At 40.9% G+C, this 25,074-nt stretch overlaps 1 protein-coding gene across 1 annotated transcript; it reads right to left on the bottom strand.

Moving 5' to 3' along the window:
• On the bottom strand, nt 1-24,800 carry FEM1C (fem-1 homolog C). Its single transcript, XM_035013937.1, has 3 exons — nt 24,646-24,800; nt 23,142-23,875; nt 1-4,658 (listed from the first exon to the last, which is right to left on the bottom strand). Exons 2-3 carry the CDS (start codon nt 23,683-23,685, stop codon nt 3,349-3,351), a joined length of 1,854 nt encoding a protein of 617 aa, XP_034869828.1. The 5' UTR covers nt 23,686-23,875; nt 24,646-24,800; the 3' UTR covers nt 1-3,348.
• Nucleotides 24,801-25,074: the final 274 nt, after the last annotated feature.

Genomic DNA, 25,074 nt, shown 5'->3' on the forward strand with positions numbered 1-25,074 from the left:
TTTGGTGCAAATTTAATTTTATTAAACCTTACAATGAATGTTGTGGCATATCATTTTCCATTATGTGACAATTTATTGGCTGGCATCTGAATACAGTACTTCTGAAAAATACACAATGGGAAGTGACAAAAGGGAGAAACTAGTTGTTTAGTGATATATATGAAGGCGGGGGGAAAAAAAAAGAAAAAAATGAAAAAAGGATGACGACCAATTAGTCTCTTCAGGATCTAATTCTAAAATGGTTAAATTCCAAGCAATAACAACTGCTGTCACAGTATGCAAAAATATGGTATTATTATCTCATCTGGCCCCCACAATTCTGATAATTACAAGGATCATTTTACCTGTAAAAGTCAACCTAAGTTTTCAGCTTGGTGATAGGATATCCTTTCATATAGAATTTAAAGAGTCTTCCCAAGTCACAGTAGATGCGGGGGGGGGGGTCCTCTAAAATATTACACATTAAGGGGGTCGCTTTACAAGTCAGCAATCACTTAACTTCAAAATCAGAATGGGCACCAAGTTTATTTTTTGCTGATTTGGGTTTTTTACGCCCCTGTCAGGTTTATGGGTAAGAAAAAGGACTTTTTTAAAATCTAGAATCCACTTGTCTTTATAAAGTAGACTGGTATCTAATCTGTGTAAAATGACCATTTCTTTTCCAGGAATGATCAATAGAGGAACATCTAAAATTCAGCAGGCCTTACAAGGCATTTTTACAGAAACATAATCAAAACTTATCAACTCCAGCCTACAAGTAGCTCATTAAGTATTAGAGTACTCACTTGTGGTTAAAAAAAAGTAACACACGGACGTATCTTCTTGATTCAGTCAACAATTTTGAGAATACTTTCTGACAAAGGCCTTAACAGTGTCTGAGGTCACGTTTATTAACCAACCTCCTCCAAAATAAAATCATGGACTATTCTGAGCTATCAAACAATTTGTCAAGAGCTCCTAACAGCGTTTGGGGAGATGGCTAACAGGAGAATTGTGTCCTAACTGAAATAAGGCATTTCAGTTCTCAAGACTGACGAACAGTTTTACGCGATCCATCTTTAGCGGTGGAAGATACGCCACGGGAGGAAATCCTCAGCTGCCCTGGGGTTGTTGGATTTAGGTTCACCCGTCAGGTAGTGTGAGGTGTGCCTTACCAAACTCTTCTCCCCGCCCAACAAAGGAGGGGGGTAATATTAAATCACTGAAAAATCCAGTTGCTCATCTTTTACCCCCAAATTACTGAGATCTACTAGTGTCGATTTACTGCACATACAGAGTTTCCTTTTAAAAAAAAAAAAAAAAGCTCATGCATACGTACCACAAGGTTAAGAGGCAAATGATTTCAAAATGTTGATGTCTGGTATTTCTAGAAAGTGTGTCTAAATCACAAACGGGTTAATCTATGTGGCACCTCAAACGTTCCACCAAATTTGCCCATGGTAAAGACGGGTTTTAAAGCCTCTTCATTCAAAGGCTGGAGAGCAACCATGACCAGTTATCTCCCATTCACCCTTTTTGACAGTGAAATTCCATTCCCAACCTAGTAAAATATCTTTTAAAAAAGAAATTAAACCTCAATTATTTAACCAGAAAGTAAGTCTATAATGCTTTTTATATTTACTACTATTCATCACGAGTTTTTGTTTTGTTTTGTTTACTGAATAAAGATGAAATAAATCTAAGGTGATTCTTTGCAGTGATGACTCCATAAATACCATGACATCAACCCTCAGGATAAAATGCGAGCAAAAACCCAAGTGGATCCAGCTCATTCAACTCACAGGTACACTTGAATTTTTTTTTTCCTCAAACAAATAAGGAGCTTTTTATTCAGAACAATTTCATTAAGACATTTGCAGGGCAAATGTGCCATCATAAATTTTATTCTGAATAACAATAAAGTGCTGAAGGATAATTACCTGAATCTTTTTTTTTAGTACTTTTCACTTCATCTTTTCTTAAAAGAGCCCTTTCTGTGGCATTAGCGAAGCTGTGTGGAAGAAAAAAACCAAACCAAACCAAAAACAAAACAAAACAAAAAACCATACAGAAAGAAAAGCAGAGCAAAGGTAACTTCCAGTAAGGGGACAGGAAGCACTGCAACCTTTTGTGTTTATTAACTAGGGTGCCGAATAACTGAGACCAAAGTAATTCATGCAAGTTACCTTGAAAGGAAGGACACTGTTACTGACCTTGGATACTATGGCAGTAAATTGCATACAAAAATACCTTAATTATCCTAGATGCCCAGATCGGGCTCAGCAAGCATCATGCCCCTGACATGCTGTAGCTCTTTTTGTAACTAAAAGTGATCGATCGCTGAATAGTTCAACGGGACTCATTAAAGCTGTGTGATCAACTCTGAGGTTAAATTGAAGCAAATTCTCTAACACCTAATCACATCATCAGCACAAGCAGGACAACGCTATAGCAGCATGAAAGGTGGGTCACTTTGTAAAGATTCTTCCTTTTACTGCATGATATATTAAAATGACAGACCTAAATTTCAACTGGGTTAATGAGTTAGAAGAGATCTGTTTCCCAAATTTAGCACACAATAATTTCAGTGGATTAGAGAGAGAAACCTTGGAAGAAGAAGAAGAAAAACCAAACAAACAGAAAAGCCTGAGCTCAGGGAGCTAAGCTGTAGCTCTAAAAAATTGTCATGCTACAAAGAGTACTACTTTCAAAAAAAATGAACTTTGTAACAAACGTAACAGTGTTTTGAGTTGAAGTTGACCAACTGCTGCATAGAAAAATGTGCTAACATACAACAGTCAAGTTTAAGCCGCTGCATAGAGGAGATAAAGCACTTATGGTAATTGCAAATGGTAACAGGTCCATAAAGGGTGTACAACCTAGCATGGGCCCGTAAGGGGGAAAACACCGGTAAGTAGAAATGGTGAGGAAGTAAATCAAGTGGAAAGAGGGAAGCAGCTTGGGCAAGAGAAGGAAGAAGCAGGGGGAAAAAAAAAAAGAAAGAAAGACCTTCAAGTGTATAAAATTCACAAACCAGTAAAGTATAAAGACACCACTGAGAAACGGTGACCTCTGTCCCAAACGCCCAACAGCAAACAGAACCAGAACAGATAAGCCTTTGGCAGACAATTTTAGAAATTCGAATAGGACATTACATTTCTCAATAATTCGCAAAGAATATATTATATGGTATATTGATATTAAATACTGGGAAACCAATCCTGGAAAGTTGACGCTTCTAATGCTTTAGCCAATGACAGCACGAGGACATCAAGCTAAGTGAATGCTGGTGTTCTCACAACAGTGCTCACGTATGAGGCGACTGTCAGCGACCCGTGCTTTCAAGAGGGCGACGCGACAGTCAGATTATCATCTGTGCAGCGAAACAAAGGTCTCTAGCTTTTCTGGGATATGCCCCTTATAACATATTCTATGATTCACTATGACACGAGCAGCAAGACACTGCAGGGTGGTATGATTTATGGGCTGGATCAAATTTTTAGCGATCTCCTTCTCGTCCAGCAAGTCACTGGCAGTCTGCTTGTGCAAGTTTGTGGCATCGAAATGTGCACCTGATTTGATAAGGAGATTCATGATGTCGGGATGGTTGTTCAGAGCAGCGACGTGCAGGGGGCTGTTGTCGTCGGAGTCTCTGACGTTCACGTCGGCGCCACACTCGATCAGTATGGCCGTGACTTGCAGGGACGGGAATTTACACACGGGGTACCGGCCGACACACGTGGTGTTCTTGTCCACGGCCAGGTGAAGCGGGCTGAAGTTGTTCTTCCCCCTCGGATGCAGCTTAAGAAACCTGTAGATAGTCTGCTTTTTGAAATGGTCCTGTTCTAGAGTACAAGGAACTTTTTCTAACAAGCAAATCAAGTGCAAAATAATGGAAAGAGCCTTATTTAACTGTAACGGGTCAGCCGGACACTGAGTTTGTTTGATAGCTCGCTCTATTTCAAGGACGCTTTTGCACAGGATGCCCATAAGATCGTCAAACGTAACGGTGGTGCCCAGCAGGCCTTTAGCCCTATCCTGGAGCATAAAGGAGAACAGTTCTGCAAAAGATAACAAGCTGCTGGCGGTCATGGGGCTTAAAGGATCCAAATTGTTCTGCTGCATATCCAAAGCATACTTCCAGAGGTTGATGCATCGTTTGAAATTTCCAGAGTCTGCATAGACAGCGCCTCTGTATCGAATATAATAAGAGGTATCAGGATGAGAAGGACCAAGAATACGTTCTCTAATTAATAGGGCCTGCATTCTCATCTCATCAGGGTCAGCGATAAGGCCTTCCAGCTCTTCTGCACTGTTCACCTCCTTGGCATAATCGTAAGCCATTATTAGTGTCTGTGGTACTGGTTTGCTAATTATATTAGTCCTGTCACTGTACCTCATGTTCATTGCCTTTTTCCAGTACTTCAAGGCCCCAAGCAGATCTCTCTTTTTGTCTACAAATGTAGCTCCCAGAAGCTCTAGAGCATTGATCCGTTCTGTCTTGCTGGTCTGTGCATGGTGGGTCAGAAAATCCACAATATTTGTGTGACCAGTAACACTCGCTGAGAGAAGGGGAGTCATCCCGTAACCATCCTTTTCCATCTTGGCACAATACATAAGAAGCATCTTCATGATGTCCAAACTCCCAGATTCTGCGCAATCATGCAATGCAGTATTACCTTAAGGAGAGGAAAAAAAGAGATAACATATTTTGAGGGACCAGGAGACAATGTAGTACATGTTCGTAGCCTAGGAACCTCATAAAAAGCAGGCGGCTACAGGCTGACCTTAATGGGACAGACTTTAATCTGAATACAAATGAGGAAAAAAAACAATCCTCGGCACTTAAAACTAGTGTGACCCACTGCAGGGGTTAAATAAATACTTGTTAAGTTTGTTGAGTAAATGACCAAATTAGGCATGAAAAGATCATCAAAGTCACTAAGGAAATTCAAAATGAATCCACGGCCTCTTGGCTTTTTTCAATAGCAATTGCAAGTGCATATTCTATGACTAAAAAGCGATGAAATGCAATTAACCAGCTAGTCAGCTTTGCAGCCAGTCACTTAAACTTTCTGGGTCAGCTTCCACATTTATAAGCCAGAAATCTAATCTAGAACGTCTAAGATTCTCCAGTTTGAGTCTAACAGGAGTCGGAAATTATTTTTTCTATATTTCTGATTGCCAAATAAACTTCAGCTGTCTTAGTCAAAATTCTCGGTGACAAAGTACTTTTCCTCAGAAAGCTCCCAGGAGAAAAACAAGTCCAGTAAAATGTGAAAAAACACGTGGGTGGTTCAACTGGAAATTTAAAAGGAGCCATCTGAAGTGTCCTTTCGTAATGGATTATTTCCCATTGTAATTTAATTTTTTACATATTCTCTGAAGATGTACTGAATGTTCCAATGCTGTCGTGTTCTTCCCACACGTGGATTCAAACGGACAACAGACACTGGCACATCGGGAAAAGCCCGTGTGCAACATATGAAGACATTACAACCACACAGGTGTTTTAGCTGCCGAAGTTTAATGCCAAACATCTTACTACTTGTCATAACAAGAATTACCACACAGACCTTTGATATTTACCTACGGTGTTTACAGAAAACTCCCACAGTGAGTCACCAGAGGCGCGGGTGCAGTGAAGAGTTACGGGAGCCGGCGACACTGGTAGGTTTCCTTAGAAAGAACTGGCTGCCCGGGGCCGGCCCTCGGCTCCCATTGGAGAACTCGCCTGTTCAGAAAACTCGCCCTCCATGATAAGGGGGGCTCACTGTCTGTATGAACAATACAGTTTGGGCTGAGTACCTGCTTTCCTTCTGGGAGCCTGGAATTTGGGGTATCTCAGGAAAGGGTGCCTCCGTGAACGGCATCCAATAAAAGCCCTGGGCTCTGAGTCTCCTAGTGGGTTTCCCTGGGCAGAAACTGCTCTGTGTCCCCTGTTATGAGGACACGGCATAAAAAAGCCTGAACACAGATTCCTGTACGCCCCCACCTGTGCCTTTCCCCTTTAGGATCCAGCTGCACATCCTTATCACACCACTGTAATAAATGTCAGCCACGATTACCACTCTCTGCTGACTCACCACCTCCAGATACGGGGAAGGCCTTGGGGGACCCATGACACAGCATGGATGTTAGAAAGTAGTTTAAACCTGAACACTTCCCATAACAAATCTGTAACTAAAATTCGAAAGAGCCAGTTATTACACACTGGGACTTGAATCCCTCCACAGGTTCCTCCTGTTTAGTCTTCCATGACACCTACAGGAAGTACATGATTACCTGCATACATTTGTTCTGACTCAGGATTTCAAAGGTCTATAATGGAATGGTGTCTGATGGAATGTTTTAGCAATGTGTCTGTAACCAAGCGCTGAGAGAGCCCAGAACTTCTGCCTGCTAAAACTAATGTTCACTTGTTCAAAGTAATCTCAAGTAAGCAGAGCTATTACTAAATGTATTTTTAAGGCTCTATTAACCTAACTGCTGTATCAGAATACACCAAACACGGGGGGAAAAATGTGTGTGTGTTTTTTTTAAATAAAAAAAACCTATAGAATACTTTCACATCTAGTAATGGCAGAAGTGATATGATCACCCTCCCCAGTAATAACTTAAAAAGCTGAAAATTTTATTTTTAAAAATCTGTTTGATAGCATGTAAAGAGCTAAAAAGAGGACAACATCCAGAAGAAGAAAGAAAATCAGAGAGGTCCAGAATTTAGGGAAGCTTCCCCCAATGGCCTCTTCTGATTCTGGAAGCACCAGTGAAAACACTGAGGGGACCTTTTGACACCTGTGCAGGGCTGGAGGAGAAAACTAGAGTCCAGAACCCACGAAGAAGGGGACTTTGAAACCCCCATACACTCCTGAGTTAGAGCTCAGAAGGGCTGCACCCATGTACTTAAAGACAAACTACAAACAGACCAGCAATTGGAGGAACCAAAATCCAATTTAAGATCATGTCAACACTGAATTAAAGAAATTCAGGATTGCGGGGCGCCTGGGTGGCTCAGTTGGTTAAGCGACTGCCTTCGGCTCAGGTCATGATCCCAGGGTCCTGGGATCGAGTCCCGCATCGGGCTCCCTGCTCTGCGGGGAGCCTGCTTCTCCCTCTCCCACTCCCCCTGCTTGTGTTCCCTCTCTCGCTGTGTCTCTCTCTGTCAAATAAATAAATAAAATCTTTAAAAAAAAAAAAAAAGAAATTCAGGATTGCTAGTGAAAGTAGTCAAAAGCCAAAAGCAGATACAAATACCATTTACAGAAAATATTATCTAGATATCATCTATTTACTAGGGCCCAAATTATTTTTCATATTCTTTATATCTAATGTTTGGTATCCAATCAAAGGAACCACAACACAAAACCAAAGGAAATAAGAGCTGATGGAAAAGCCCAACAGAAGATACTGCTCATACAGTCATCAGACACAGACTTTAAAATAGTAATTATGCTGAGCAAAGTAAGAGAGATTAAAAAACAATTCTGAGAATTAGACAGAAAACTGGAAACTACAAAAAGGAACAAGATGGATGTTCTAGAACTGAAAACCTCAGTGGGTGGCTTTCCAAGCAGATTACGCATAGCTGAACGGAGAATGAGTGGCTGGAAAAATCAGCCAGATGAAAATACACAGAAAGAAGCATAGGGGTGACAGGCTGGCAGAGCAGAGACACTGAGAGACCGAGGGAACGACCGAGCGTTGACGCTCTCCAAGCCAGAATTCCAGAGGAAGAAAATGGGCCCAAAGCAATACCTAAAAGATAAAGTCTGAAAATTTTCTGAAGCTGGTAGAGTATTATAAATGTAGTAAGTCTTAGAAACACCAAGAGAGAGAAATACAAAGAAAATTCCCTAGAGGCACAGTCCAGTGAAACTGCTAAGCACTCAGACAAAGAGAAAAATTTCACAAACAAGGAAAAAGTGGAAATGACCTGCACGAGAGCAAGAGTTCAGCTGATGGCAAAGCTCTCACCAGGAAGAGGAAGCCGGAGGACAACAGAATGGTGTCTGTATCTTGAAAGCACTCAAGGAAAATAACTGCCAACTGAGAATTTTATACCCAGAGCAAGAATCAGGTGAATGAAGGACTGTTTGAGGTGAGAACAAAAAGAGAAAACCCATTATTACTGGCAGACCTAGTACTACAGGGTGTTCTCCAGGCAAAACGAGGATAAGCCACATGGAAGCATAGAGATATGGACATAAGCATCAACAAGAAGGGTAAATTTGGGAGAAATACTGACTTTGAAAATAACAAGTGTCTCGCAGGGCTTGAAATACATACAGAAGTCAAATGCGTGATAGCAAGAGCATAAAAGTAATGAGGGCAATTGGAATTAAAGTATTCCAAAGATTTTTGCATTGCTTGGACAGAGGTAAACTCAGAAATTTACGTTATTCCTTTGGTAAGTCGAAGTAGTACAATAACCACTAAAATAACAGAGGGTATGCATCTTATTACTACATACTCTCTAATACAGAGAAAAAAATGAAGTAAGAAAAAAATAATTCAAACGCAGACAAAAAAATGAGAGACAAAGAACACAAACCAGGTAGGACAAATAAAAATCAGAAAGTAGGAGAGTAAAACCCAAATATATCAATAATTACATTAAATGCAAGCAAACTAAACATTCCCATTAAAGGACACAAACTGTCAGACTGAAAATAGAAATATGTAAAACTCAACTACATGTTGCTTACAGGAGACACAACCTTCAATACAGGGACAGAAAAAGGCTGAAGCGAAAAAAATGGAAAAAAATTATACCCTATGCAAAAAAGAACCATAAATAAGAAAGCTGTGTGATATTAAGATACCAGACTAAGGAGACGTTAAGGCAAAAAGCATGGTTAGAGATAAAGGGAAACATTTTACAAGGATATAAAATCCAAAAGAACATAAAGATACAGTATTTCCAAATTTGTTTTTACCTAAAAACATAGGTTTGAATTATATAGAGCAAAAATCAACAGAACTCCAAGGAAAATCAGACAAACCCACCCGCACCAGACACTTGAGCCACCTTTCTCAGGAGAGAACAAAACCAATACGGGGAGAGAAGATTTGAACACAATGAACAAACTTGATTTAACTGAGGTATATAAAGGAACACTGGACTTAACACCTATAGAATACCATTTTCTTTCAAGGATATAGGAAAGAATACACACACTGACCACATTCTGGCCATAAAGTGAGACTCAAAGAAACAGCAAGGGACTGAGATCACTGAGATCACTTAGAAAGTCCACAGTGCAAGTTAGAAATCACACACACACACACCCCAACAGCAACAACAACAAAACACTAGAAAAACCTCCACAGATTTGAAAATTTAAATACATACTGCTAAATAACCTATGTGTCAAAGAAGAAACCCCAATGGAAAAAGAGAAAATATTTGTAACCGGATGAAAATGAAAACCTTAAGTAACAAATCCTGTGGGATGTGGCTGAAACTGTGCTTCTATGTGCACCCTAGAAAAGAAAGGCTTTAAAAAGATGGCTCAGTTTTCATCTCAAGAAAGTAAAGGAGAAAAACAGTAAATTAGACCCAGAGAAAGTTGAAGCGAATCATAAAAGCAGAGATTAATGGAGAAGAAAAAGGTATCCAGGGGCGGGGGCGGGTGCGGAATGGGGAGAAAGGGAGTTAAAATAGCCATTCACTCAATAAATCCAGTTCCGGGGAAAAAAAAAAAAAGGTATCCATATGTTCACACACCATTTTTCTCTTTTCCTGAATCTGATGTATTAGCAGTTACCCCCTCATAATCTTATATTCGTAACTAGGCGAAGCAGAGAAAATACTTATTCTACAAACAAAAAGCAGGGAAACTGGGAGTAAAACATAAGCCCATGTCTCCCAATCGCCACTGCAGTGTCCTGTGCATTCCTGGGGTCATATTTTAAATGCTAGTCATACTAGAACCTGATGAGTAAGTTCTATCTAATACAGGCCAAACCTCATAGTGGAACTCCACCGATCACGTTACTTTCCAACTCAAAACCTTTCATGCTTCCACAGTTGAAAACCTTTAAGATGGCTTTCGAAATTCTACGACACTGATTCTCAAAGCACTATCCGTGTAAGGCAGGGGGGCAAAGAGAAAGAAACCCAGAGTTTCAGAAAACGTTATGTGAAGTAAAGCTTAGTCTTGGTTAGTGGGAACACACACAAGGTACACTATGAGAAATGGATTTTAAAAGACTGAGATCTTATTTGCCTACCCTACTTGGCCAGCCTCATTTTTCGTGTCCAACATGAATGCTGCACTGTGACTCTTGCCAGGAGTTGGCCAACTTTTTCTATAAAGGGCTCGATGGTATTTTTAGGTCTTGCAAGCCATAATGTCCCCGCTGTAACCACTCAATTCTGCCATGGCCAGAAGTACCCGTTGGCAATGCATTCAATGAATGGAGATGGTCTTGTTCTAACAAAACTTGACTTACGGACACTGAAATAGGGCTTTCAGGGCATCTTCATGGGTCATAAAGTATTATTCTTCATTCCATTTTTTCCCCCAACCATTCAAACATAACATCTTCACTGTCAGGCAGCAGAGAAACAGGAGGCCTGGGCCCTAGTCTGGGCCCTAGTCCGCCAACACCTCCTCTGGGACATTGCCAGTGCCTGCCATTCACATGGCGGAGACCCTACTCACGCCTCCCGTCCCTCCAGCCTAAGTGTCCCTCCCAGCACGGGGGACAAGCCTGCTCACTTCAACCTCCACGCCTCTGCTCTTCGTTTTTCTGTAATATACTCTTGCTTCTTTACCATTGTAACTTCTTGTCCTTCAAGTTTCAACAGCAACATCAGCCACCTAAAGAGATTTGCTTGTTGATACCACACCAACTTGTCATTTTGAGGCTGCCTGGTGAACAAATGTGTCACTCTTCCTGGTGGGTATTCCTATTACATGAACTAATACGGTATTATGTAATACCTTACAATAAGTACAACGTTACTGCCACAAACAACAGTTTTCTTACCTAAACGGTCTGTTCCTAAAGGACACAGATCCTACATAATATTTCCTTTATATCCCAACTAGCAGTTAGCACACTGCTAAGGTTAAGGTAAGAGCCTTAAATTGTTAATACTTGATTATCAGAAAAAGTGATTCAAACTTAGCTTCTGAGGATAAAATAAGTTTAAAAAGTAAAGTCTCAGGAGAGAGATCGTAACTTCTCTCACAAGTTAAGTATATGACCATCACACTTTCATGCCCTCAAAGCCCTAAAAAAGTGCTTCTGAATTATAGCCTAGATCTTGCCTCCAAAGTTTAGAAAAGAGAAGCTTCAAAAACAAACAAAAAGCTTAATTTTAAAGCAACCATAATTTCTGTCTCAGGTCCCAGTCTCTCTATATAGATGTTTTGATAAAGTTGTAATTAGTCCATATACAACTGTTACCTGCTTTTCTCCCACATCTTAGTCATTTTCTCCTGGTAAGTGACCAGTAGGTAGTCTACATGAACTCCACAGATAATACATCATCATTCTTAATGGCTTTATGGTAGAAGTTCAAGTAAGGAGGCATGTCAAGTTCACATAAACACTTCCCTGACTGATGGGCATCTGCACTGCTTCAGAATTTTCACTATTAAAATTAATGCCTAAAAACCTAGAAGGACAGATAATACGTGACTGCCAGGGGGTGGATTCTGGGACAGAAGTTGACTGCAAAGGGGCATGAAGAACTTTCTGTTCTATCTTTATTGTACTGCTGGATAAACTACAGTGTATGTTTATCAAAACTTATACAACTATATACTAAAAAGGACGGGTTTTATTGTGTATAAATTATACTTCCATAATTGAAAGATGAAAAAATTAATGCCTAATTTAAAACAGAATCACAAGTATGTGACAGCTTAAGATACATCTCTAATTCATTCCAAAGGAATTAGACAATCTTTTAAAAGATCCACTTTTATTTTTTTTTTAAAGATTTTATTTATTTATTTGAGAGAGAGAGAATGAGAGACAGAGAGCACAAGAGGGAAGAGGGTCAGAGGGAGAAGCAGACCCCCCGCTGAGCAGGGAGCCCGACGTGGGACTCGATCCCGGGACTCCAGGATCATGACCTGAGCTGAAGGCAGTCGCTTAACCAACTGAGCCACCCAGGCACCCTAAAAGATCCACTTTTATAGTATTCTTTCCGGCACTAGGATTAATTTTGAATTTTAATTTATATTACTTCTGTACCTAGGTATATAGGACACTTTTCCATGTCTGTTCACAAACTTTATTTTCTTTTATGACAAGTCTATTTATGTTCCAGTTTCTGGAATTATTAGTCTGACTTTATTCATCTTATAAAATGATAATCAGCTATCTGCTGTATTTGCTCTATTAACAGTTTCATTCAAGAGAGCTATGCTTTCAGGATGAAATGCAAGTTCTTGTGAAAACATCTAACAAGGTGAATTTAAAAATCAAGTTACTATGTTCTTGTGACCAGTCTGTGCTAAGTTACATGCCAAAGACCAATAAAATCATATATAATTTTTACTAAGTAACATCAGTGATTTAGATTTTTGGTGCATAACATCATATGCCAAGTACTACTGAATATCCAACTCAAGCATTTTCCCTCAGTTATGTGCCTCTATGTTTCCATAATACGATGGAAGATTTGGTATCTCTACCTCATAATGTCTTAATTTTGTATCCTCAGAGTGAGAAAGACAATTAAAAATAGAACACAAAGTTCAAAAATACTACCAGGCATCTTAGATGAAATCAAGGCTATTTGGCACTGAAATATAATTCACCTTTAAAAAAAAAAAGGAAGAAAATAAACACTGTATTATGCAATTCTCAGTGTCTGACTCAGAACATGTTCATTTGGAGAAAAAATAAAATTTCTGACACTGAATTCATTATGGAAAATTCTCATGATTTCTCAAAAGACATGTTTGTTAAATGGACATTTAAAAATCAAGCTAATGGTCCTTAAAGTGTTAATTCAGTTAAAGTATTTATACAGAAAGTTAAAATAGTATGATATAAATATATTAATTTTCAACTACATAACTTAACCTTGAAATAGTGCTAAGAATAAAAAGTAGCCATATTCGTTGAGATGCTTCTGGGATGGATACTAAGGGAAAGAAATGATGCAAGTGTTTATGCACAAAAACATGGTCACCAGAGGGGAGGTGGGTGGGGGATGGGGGAAACAGGTGATACCTGTGATGAGCACCAGGTGATGTTTTAAAGTGCTGAATCACTGTATTGTACGAATATTACACTGTATGTTTATAATGGAATTAAAATAAAAAACTTAGTAAAATAAGAAAATATGAAACTGGTGGTTTCCAGAGGGAGGGTGTGAGAGAGGATGGGTGAAATAGGTGAGGGGGATTAATAGGTAATAACAAATAACAAGCAAAAAACATGGTAGTATTTCTCAAGAAGACCTACCTAAAAGTACCAATCTTAGTTGCTGTTAATCCTAAGAAACCTGCAATCTTTTGATAGCAGGCATATAAAAGATAGGGATTTGTGTAAGTGCCTAACAAAGGGGTGAGATCTTCCTAAAATAAGTAATCCCAAAACATACCAGTATTTTGAGTAATAACTAGTTGGAGCCCTTAGAGTGCCCTCGCTCCAAACCAGATGTTTGGGTTTGACTGATCAATAAGTAAGTGATTGTTTGCATGAGATTGTTACCAATCAACTAATGACTTAAATCACAGAAGAACTTCGACACAGAATTTATAAATATCTCAATTGGGTAAGATTACTTAGATTCTCCAGGATTAGAATTAAGTCAGTTTCTAAACCACTCCCAATTTCTATTTTTAATGAAACAAAAATGTTCTCACAAGGGCTGTAAAATATTTTACAAATACAAAATGTCTATTATAATTTCAAGTGCTTTTTCTAGAAATATCAATTCAACAGATTGCTATTTTGTAAAGTCCTCACACAGTTCAAGTTTTGTGTGTGTCTGTTTTAGTCAAATACAGTTGTGCTTCTCAAACTTTAATGTACACAGTCACCAGAGGATCACAGTAAAATGTGGATTCTGATTCAACTGATCTAGGGTGGATCCAAGGGAAGCCCATGCTGCTGGTCTTTGCTACTTTGAGCAGTAAGGAAATAGAGGAGGAATCTTACTTTCTTGTTTGCTATATAGGCATCTGCCATAAAGCTTAGTATGTAATAGCTCTATCAAGTCATATGAAGATAAGTTGAAAAGAAGGGTTAGGTCACAGCCCTGTTTTACACCACACAGAAAATGAAACTTCACCATTCCTCTTTATGCTAAATGAAAACATTAGATGCCAGAGCAGGAAAAGGGTGTGCTGTACAACTAGATTACACAGTCTGACCCACAGAAACATTTCTGTCTATGTAGTAAAGGGTATCAGTAAACTCTGCAGTGTTTTCTTAACAATTTTCTTGTTTAGGTCAAATCTAAATGATCTACAGTTGAATATTTCAAAAATTAGCTTGTAAAATAAAATCCAAGTTGCTGTAACCAATACCATCAAAAGAGTGAAAAAAACAATGTAAACTGGTGCAACCACTGGGGAAAACAGTATGCAGGTTCCTCAGAAAGTTAAAAATAGAAATACCACACAACCCAGTGATTCTACTTCTGAGTGTTTACCCAAAAAAACACTAATTCGAAAAGATACATGCACCCCTATGTTTATGGCAGTATTATATATAACAGCCAAGATAGGGAAACAACCTCAGTGTCCACCGCCAGATGAACAGATAAAGAAAATGTGGTGTGTGTGTATATATACAATGATAATACTCAACTATAAAGAAGAATGAAATCTTGCCATTTGTGACAAATGGATGGGCCAGAAGGTATCAGGTCAGACAAGCAAAAAACAAATATATGGTTTCGCCTACATGCGCAATCTAAAAAACAAAATGAACAACCAAACCAAAACAGAAACTCATAAATACAGAGAACTGGTGGTTTCCAGAGGGAGGGTGTGAGAGAGGGTGGGTGAAATAGGTGAGGGGGATTAATAGGTAAAAACTTCCAGTTATAAAATAAGTCATAAGGATGAAAAGTACAGCATAGGGAATATAGCCAATAATACTGTAATAACATGGAATGGTGACAGATGGTAACTACACTCATTATGGTGAACACTGCATATGTTTAACTCAAATTACTACATTGTATACCTGAAACTAATACAATATTGTGTGTCAACTATACTTCAATAAAAAGGAAGGAAGGAAAAGAAATGGGAGAGACATTTACCAAAAAAAATTAAGTTTGTGACCAGTACTCATTTCACTTGTTCCTCTTCTTTTTACTGGTGTATCTGACTCCCTTTCTGTTACTCTTAACTTCCCTTGTTTTCTTAAAAAAAACCCTAAATTTACTTAAAAAAAGAAAGTGAAAAAAACAATCTATAGAATGGAAGAAAATATTTGCAAATCATATAGCTGATAAAGGACTTGTATTCAGAATATAAAAATTACTCTTACCACAACTCAGTAATAAAACAATAACCCAATTTTAAAACGTGCAAACAATACGAAGACACTTCTCCAAAGATAAACAAATGGCCAATAAGCACGTGAAGAGATGCTGAACATCATAGCACTGAAGAAATAAAAATCAAAACCACAATGAGATACCACTTCACACCCACTAAGACGGCTATCTCAAAAAAGAAGAGTAATAACAAATGTTTGTGAGGGTGTGGAAAAATTGGAACTCTCCTACACTTTTGACAGGAATGTAAAATGGTACAGTTGAGCTGTTCCTTAAAAGGTTACACAGAGTTGCCATGTGACCCAGCAATTCGACTCCTCCATCTCTGTCCCAGAGAAATGAAAACTTATATCCACACAAGAACTTGTACATGAATATTCGTATCAGCCTTATTCCAAGAGCCAAAAAGGAGAACCAATCCAAATGCCCGTTAACTGATGAATGGGTAAATGTGGTCTATCTACACAAGGGATTATACAGTAAAGAGACTAAAGCAATAAAAAGAAATAAAGTACTGACACATGCTACAAAATGAATGAGCCTGGAAAACATCCCACTAAGGGAAAGAAGCACACCACAAAAGACCACGTATTATGCTTCCATTTATTACGAAATGTCCAGAACAGGCAAATGCATAGGGACAGAAAGATCAGCGGTTACCTAAGGTTACTGCATTCGGGGTGGGAGGGGAGGGGGGAATGAGAGTAAGTATTACTGGATATGGGTTTTGCGGGGAGAAGGTGAGGAAAAGGTGGTTGCGGCGACAGCCACACCACTCTGTGAACGTACACTAATGTGAACACTTAAATGGGTGAATGGTATGTGAATTGTGTCTCAAAGCGGTTTTAAAATCAAAGTACTTGTGCTTCTGGTAGAAGTGTAAGTTTTGACCTTTAGAAGCAGCAATTAAAGGGTCTCTTACTGTAACAGATTTGCTGGAAATGCACAAAAATAATTCTCACCTCTCCTCTTTAGCCTACTGTGCTTGCCATCCATTCTTCTTCAACTCTGTAGCTGGGACTTGTAAGAGGCCCACTTCCAAAGATGGGGAGGGGCCTGCGATTCAACTGCAGAACAATGCTGATCCCAAGTATTTTATTCCTGGAATAACTAAATGGTACGTGTTAAGGGAAGAAGTGAGAAGGGGTAGAGAGAAACACTTCAGGATATCCAAGGAGCACTAGAAGGTTCCTCCATTTAGGATGTTTCCCTTAGCCGTGTATATTCTAACTCTAGAGACACTCAAGGACAGGACTTGAAAAAAAAGGAATCAGAGCAGAATCAAATACAAACTGTGCCAAGGTTACCATGTGCCTTCCCTTCATTAATTGTATAAGGCACTGAGTTCGGAGCATATGGAAATTTAACAACACAGGCCCTTGAAGCTCACAACAAGGTTAAACACTAAAAACATCTGCATCTAGAGGTAAGATGAATTCTTACGACTCAAAGGGAAATCAGAAAGTGCCTGGGAGATGGGTCTTGACATCCAGTGGAATTTTAAGGCTAAGAGGAACTGAGCTAAGGGATCAGGACTAAAGCAAATATTAGTGTAATTGGGTGAAAATTACACAATGTCAAAACATCAACATTATAATTCAGACTTCATTAAAATTCCCTTTCTGGCTGTTGTTCTTCCCCAAGCGTGGGGGACAAAGGGAAGAAAGATGTTTCTGGCAGATCTGCCACTCCCCTGTGACTTCTTTACCTGGGCCTTTCCCCACCTCTATCTTCCATCACATACATTCCTGATGTCTCAATAGCATACGTCTCCAGAATGCCAAAGGCTTCCGGAATTGTGTTTTAAAGAAACAACTGTAATCTAGGAAAATCTCATAAAGATGAACTCAGCGAGGGAACCACTCATACCCAATGGTCAATAAGTAAAACAGCCTCTGTCTTAAGTTCATGCGGCTGAAAGGGCAGGAGAGTTCAGGATCTACTTATTTTCTCCACTTCAGTTCAATTGTGAGGATTCACAGTTCAAAATCCAATCTCCAGGCCTAGAGGAACAAGAGGAGTACTTCCCCACTGCACTCAATCTACACACTTTCTACCCTGGGGACACGGAGAAGTGTGCCAGGGGACACAAGAGGGAAAAGACGAATGTGCACAACTTGCAGGAGCAACCTGATGAGGGGGGATTAAAATGTTAATGAATTCAACCAGTAAGTCATTTAAACATTATTACTAAATCAAAACAAACACAGATACACCACAGAAGAGAAGGAAGTTTTAAGTCCCTCTCTCTAAATCTTGGAAAGTAGATGTGTGGAGGTTGACCAGCAGCTGAGCAGAACCCTGGAAAGTCAAGAAAGAATGGACAACTTCTGCTTCCAACACACAGAAAGTCATGTACAGCAGAAGAGCCTACTGACAGGACAAGGGTCATTTTCTTGGTCCCTGATCTTAACACCAACCGTTCTTAATTTACAGGGGAGATTTTCTTACCTGAGATTCCTTTGCACTTACAGTGCGTAAAAAAAAATAATGGGATTTCTTTCTTTTTCACGTTGTCTTGACTGAAATACATCTACACCCTAAAATGCCTATATACTATGGGAGACAACTAATATAACATGCCTGGGGTTTGCTTTAAACTACTGCAGAAAACAAAAGGAGAGGAGAGAGAAATGTATTTTTTAAAACCTTGGCAAATGTGGGTAACTGTTGAAGCAAGGTGATAAGTACACAGTGGTTCAAGTCATATTCTTCTCTCCACTTACGCAGAAATTAGAAAATTTCCATAATAAAAAGGCAAATAAACTGCCTGAACTAGCTCTCTCTCAAACCCTTTTAAAGCCAGCTCTACTTATGAGCCTACCCGAATTTCTCCCATTTCTGGAGTTCTACCTGTACTGCTCATTCTTCACAATTATGGCCTTAATTTCTTACTTCACGTCTTCATGTATGGATTTATTTCCGTAGTGAAAGAACAACAAAACAGTCCTTGCCATCAGGGAGTTTATAATCCTTTCTCTCTTAAATCCAACCTATTTCATTCAACAAACTTCATTTACCAAATACCCACTATGAGCCACTCTGTCTAACACCACATGGATACAAACATCAGGCCTCTAGCCTTAAAGAGCTCACAATGTAACAGAATTAAAATGCAGTTAGATGGGTTCCCCCCCCCAAAAAATCCCAGTTATTTCTCAGTTGAAAACTTTTCACTAGCTTACCTCTGCATAAAGAATCAAACTCCTTTTCCTAGAAGTCAATGTCCTTTATAATCTAGTCCTGAGTGCCCTTTGGTCCAAATATGCCTACTTTTCCACTTCCTGGATCCTCCAAGGTTCTCAATGTGCCTTTCCTTATGCCATTTCCTAAACCTTTAAAACTGTATCAAATGCACTCTACAGATCTGAACCCTGACAATCCTTTCAAGGCCCAGTTCAATGTCTCCATGAAGATCACACTCCTAAAATCCATCAGCAGAGATTCACACTGCAACGTCCTTATCTTCTCGTAAGCCTCCACAATGTCCAACACAATGTCTTGCCTACAGAAAATGCACAGTGATTATCTTATTACCAATTTACCTAATTACCTTGGGTATTTAAAAAGACTAACCCATGCAGGAGGATAGCCTGTCCTCTTAGGGCCAGTCTCCCCAAACCCAACTCAGAGAAGCTCTTCTACTGGTCTGTAGTACTCAAATCACTGCCCAATGGAATGTGGGTGTAAAAGCAGAACTGAAGGGCTAAAGTAACCTTACCAGAGATCCTATTTTGAATCCAACAATAACATTAAAAAAAAAAAAAAAAAAAAGAGGGAAAACAAAGCAAGCCAAAGATGACCGTAATCATGAAGTGCTGAAATCAATGTGGTAGCTCTCTGGGCTTGTCTAATCACTTCTGATTTGGGGTCTATGGTTTTAAATAGCAACCCACTCTCCTGCTGCAAAAATCAACTGCTGTGTTAAACTGGAGAAGTATTCCTAAATATCTCAAAGTCTTTCTCTTCTTTGTGAATGCCATGAGAAAACAAAGAACCCACCGTCCCCGCAGGTAACGAGCTGGTGGTCGGTGATAAAGTATTATCAAGAATCAAATACAAGAGGGCGCCTGGGTGGCTCAGTTGGTTAAGCGACTGCCTTCGGCTCAGGTCATGATCCTGGAGTCCCGGGATCGAGTCCCGCATCGGGCTCCCTGCTCGGCAGGGAGTCTGCTTCTCCCTCTGACCCTCCTCCCTCTCATGCTCTCTGTATTTCATTCTCTCTGTCTCAAATAAATAAATAAAATTAAAAAAAAAAAAAGAATCAAATACAAGAAAGCACTCACTGTTGCTGCACTTAGCCTACTATGGTTTAAGTACCTACATACGAACCTGTCTCTCCGACCAAACCATGAGCTCAAGAGCAAGGAGTCAAGGACTGGAAAGGCTGTCTTACTCAGCTCTGGACATCCTAAAGTATAACAGCCTGGCACACTGAGGGACTCAGGAAGTGCTCTCTGAGAGAATTAGGGAATGAATTCCACCGTTGGCTAAAACCTGTTCGAAATGCCAACAGCCTGTTAAAAAGTCATGGGGAAAAAAAAGTTAAAATAGTATATTCAAATGCCAACTGCCTGTTAAAAAGTAATGGAATGCAGAAGTCATGTGCATTTGATGTTTAAGCAGACCAAGCATAATCTACTGGTGGTTTCTTCCTTCACAACAATTTCCAACAGCTGACATATACCATTCCCTAAGAAACTATTTCATTTTATCCCTAATCTCATCACTCTTTTCTACTACTTCTTGGATAGGGCGAAAATGTGTGTGTGGGGCGGGGGGGGGATCCTTTCTTGATGCTCTATCAGATAGATCCTTCGCCAGTGTTCCTGCCTCAGTTTCAATTGGTTCCTGCTTTTTTATTACGCACCGACCCATTAAAAAAAAATCTAGAGCCAGTGAGAGAGTGATTATCAAAGAATGGAAGCTTCGGGATCAGAGTTGGGGAGGGTGCATATACACTTTAATCTGCCCCCAATTTAATTAAGAGTCACTGTCAAAATTAAAAGGGACCATAACAGGTAAAAAGCACTGCACACATATACACACACATACTTACATAACATAGATATATGACATATATTTGTATGTATACAAAATTGAGACTATCTGAAAACAATTTCTGGTATAAAACTGTTTTCTCATGTTACGTGTAATTTTTTTGAAAGGCACAGGTACTAGATACTGATACAGGGGGTGCGGGTGGGGTGGAAGGACTCTAAAATTAGATCATTTGACCAAAAACAACTCTAGAATTAGATCATTTGACCACATCCTCACATACAAGGCTGTATGATGATGGTGATAAAAGGAACATTCTTCTGAAAAAGCAAAGGTAATCGAGTCAGAGACCATTCAGTTCATCAGGGGAAAATGCTCACAGGCACATGAGCTACTTACAGCACAATTCTCGCACACATTCTATCTCCAGAAGAGTGTACAAAGCAACTTTGAAAACCATAAGGGAAACGGTACCACTGCTCATCTCTCCAGTGACCTAAGAGTTTAAAACAACCTCACTTAAATACGTAAGTTCGACAATCTGTATTTTGAATGAATAAAAAGCCCAAAACAAAGGAACAAAAAATCCAACAAGCCTAAACAAACAGCCATACCTTTTAACACTTTCTCTGCTAGTTATGATTTCAAAGCATTCCCGTTAATAACATGGTCACATAAACAGTAACTGTTCTCTTAAAACAGCATTCTTTCAAGGAATAAATGTTTAAAACAAACAAAAATGTCACACTGTCTTCTAAGCCAACAACCCACCTCAAAGAGATAATCAGGAACAAATGAAAAAATGTCTAAGAAAGAATGTCTACAGAAACATTTTGTCTCCTACTGAAAAACCAGAAGCAACAGAAAACTCCATTAGGAGAGTATGCGGCTACTGAAATTAAAGGGCTGTGATTAATGCCATTAAAGATATTACTGATTAAGCTTAAAAAAAAAGGTTATAAAAGAGCATATAAAATAAAATTACATACATCTATGTATATAATAAATTCAGAAATATCTTTGGAACGATTATCTCTTAAGTGGCATTTTGTGAGATTTTTATATATTCTCTGAAAAAAAAATTTACAGAAAATCACAATGAGCCTGCATCATTTTATATCAAACCTTTCAAAAAAAAGAAGACCATACTAATTTCAGTAAATTCTGTCCAATAACTACATACTGTCCCATAATGGTGTGGTTTAGCCTCTCTGAAAGGCAATCAGACACCAACACAATGATAAATGCACACTTTGATTCAGCAATCCCACTTATAGGTATCTATCCTACAGCCATTCTCACCCAAGTGTGCAAAGACACACTTCTGTTCAAGAATATTTACAGAAGCACTGCTTGCACTGGATGTGACCTAACTGTCCATCAACAGGGCCTAGATAAATTATGTAGATTCATACAATGAAATACTGTGCACACACAGAATGAGACAGTTCTGTGTGTTGGAACTGAATGACATCCAAGATAATTCAAGGTTTAAACAACAACAGTATGTATCAACTAAGCGAAAGGGGAAGGAAGAGACATAGACAAGCGTACCTATGTTTGCACAGACCATCTCCAGCACACACAAAACCCCGTAAATAGCGCTTCTAAATAGTAGCTTGCCAGTGGGCTGGAGGTCTAGAAATCAGGGGTGGTAAGATTTTTTCATTGTGAACACTGTCAATCAATTTGCATTGTTTGAATTTTATTTTTTTACCATACAGGTAGGCTACTTTTAATAGTTCGGTTTTTTTTTAATGGGGCAGCTAATTACTTTGCTGTTGTATAAATAAATATGAAGGGGGGGGGAAAAGGTTTCCAAGTATCAAAATATGTGATCAAAATAGCTGTTTTTAAAAGTTTCAAAAACAAAATTCTCAACTGTCATTTGCTGCTTTAGGCTTATTACAATCCCTGAAAATTACACCCAACAGTAAACCCAAGCTCTTCTTTTGGACAAAGGTGTTTACACTGTTGCTAGCCAACAAATCCAAGTCTGTCTAACCCAGTCCTTGTTTTGCTCTCAGGATTGTAGCAGTTTTTAAAATCTCTTTTCTCTCTTGCTGTATTTAATACATGTTCTATGTGAAAGGTTTTTCTATTGGCCACACAATAAATAGAGAATAAAGGAACAGATTTTCTCCTTTTCAACTGGTATTAATCCTTCCAGGTCAGTGTGGCCTGGCCTTCCCCGACAGAATAACAAACGAAATGCCTAGCTAAGACACATAAGACAATGACTCACTAAATATAGTAGTTTCTACTCCACCGGTGTTCTTAAAACAAACAAACAAACAAAAAAACCCCAAAGCTAAGAAAAATACATTACATTGAAGTATATTCTCAAGTGGATTCAATGCAAGCCTAGGGGCTCAGATCAACTGCCACTAACATCCCCTGTAACTCTGGGGAACCCAGGAACTGGAAGGGACTCCAAATCAGAGACAGAAAATGCCCCTTAACATCGTGACTGAGGTCTTTGTATCACACTCGTTCAACATATTCTCAAATACCGGAGACACGACCAACAAGGGTGCGCTGGAAGGGACACCTCATCAAAACAGGTCTGTCAGTGCCGGCTGACTCAGCAGCCACTGGTTAAAGAGAGGTACGAGACTTCCTGAAAATAACGACAAACACTTAGAAAGCCGAATGAAGAAGGTGAACTCACCTTTAACGCTTTTTCTGTTAACATCTGCCCCCTTTTCAAGTAAATACTGAGCAATCTCTTTGTGTCCTTTGTAACACGAAATCATCAGGCACGTATGCCCGTGTCGGTTGGACACTTCCAAGTCAGCTTTGTGTTCCACAAGGTACTTCACTATTTCCAAATGGCCATCGAAACAGGCAGCTCGAAGGGGGGTGGAATTGGTTAAAGTTGTGTTGTTGACAGACGCCCCATGATTTAACAAAGACTGCACCACCTTCAGATGTCCCGCGGCAGAGGCGGCCCACAACGGGGGGGCCCCCTCGATGGTTTCGCCATCAAAATTGACCGAGCCCCCCACTTCTATGGAGGCACTGCACTGCTCTAGGAGGAACTCCACCATGTCCAGGTGCCCATACCTGGCGGCCATCAGGAGTGGCGTGGCTCCATTAGTTTTTTCAGAGATCAAGGAGGAAACCTCCTCTTTGGATTTGCTTGCCAACAACTTGGTGAGAAGCCGGAGTTTGCCATCCCGAGCTGCGTTAAATACTGCTGTCTTTAGATCCATTTATGTCCAGTTGAGAGGCTGCGCTTTTCTTTATCCTTCACAGCAAAACTCCCCAGCTTAACTCTATCGACACAGGCAGGAGTTACAGGAACCGAAGTTCAATGTTAATCGCTGCACCCCACACGGATATAAAGCCACGGAGAGTCTGTTGTCTCACCGCCTTGCAACATCTGACAACCAGAGCACCGAACTAGAAAAAGGAAAAGTAGCAGTTTTCAATTTTCCAGAGGGAAAGGCAAAAACACTATTTAGGTTTTCTTTAATTTCTACTCCTAGGCGGCGGGGGATGGGGGCGGCATACTTCAGGGACTCCTCAAGCCACCCAAGCACGGTGGGAAAGAATGCAAGAAGGTGCACACCGACCCAAATGTTTTGGTGGCAGGCCGTTTCTTTTCTATACACGGTGAATTGAAACACTACAGGCAACCCGTTTTCTCGCCTAACCAGCCTAGCTGTGTTCCAGTTTCTGCTTTGCACACGCCCAGCAGAGTACAACCGAAAGAGGCAAGAGACGCGGGTTCAGAAATGTTTCTCTCCCTCCCTTCTGCAGACAGCGAGCCAAGGGCGCGGAGGCCTCGCGGTGGCCAGAATGGGTTCCGAGAAGGAACAAGAAGGTCGGACACAACAACCAGCTAACGCCGAAGCCCTCGCCCTACAGCTTCTCTTTCCTTTAAACTACTCGAGGCTCTCAGGAAATCCGGCCGCCCTGGAGCGAACTTCGCCCGCCCCATTTTGAGCCCCCCGCCCCCTCCCCGCCAGGGATCGCAGGTTCCCCCGACCACCGTCGCCCCCTGCAGACCCGGGCGGCCCCTCCCCGAGCGACCACGACCCGCGCCCGGGCGGCCGCCGAGCCTGGGGCCTCCAGCCCCGGCGCCCTCCTTCCCCTTCCCGCCAGGGCCTCCCCGCGGGCGCCTCAGGCCGCAGCCCGGGCTCCGGCGGGCCCCCCGCCGCCGCCACTACCTGCCCGGGGGCTGGTCCTCTCCGCCGCCGCCGCCGCCGGCCGCTCGGGCTCGGGCCGCCCCCCTTAAATGGAAACCGTTGTCCGCGCCGCCGCCCGGGCCGGCCTGCTCCGCCTGCAGCCGCGCAGCTCCTCCATGCCCCGCGCCCCACAGGAATGAATCCGGCCGCGCCGTTCGCCCCGCCCCGCCCCGCCGAGCCGCCTCCCGCCCTCCCTGTCTGCGCGGGCTACAGCAGCTGCAGCGGATGCCGCGGCGGATGGTGTAATGGGCTGCGGGCGGGGGCCGGACGAGCCTGAGCGAGGTTTCACATCACTGACGCGGCAGCCGCGCCATTGGGCCGGGGGAGGGCGGCGAGCGCCGCGAGCAACCGCGTAGGGGCGGGGCGGGGCGGGGCGGGGCCGCAGGGGCGGGGCCGCAGGGGGCGGGGCCG

Source organism: Mirounga leonina, unplaced genomic scaffold (genome assembly GCF_011800145.1).
Source record: "Mirounga leonina isolate KUSES-001 unplaced genomic scaffold, KU_Mleo_1.0 Mir_168, whole genome shotgun sequence".
In the NCBI taxonomy this organism is placed as follows: domain Eukaryota; kingdom Metazoa; phylum Chordata; class Mammalia; order Carnivora; family Phocidae; genus Mirounga; species Mirounga leonina.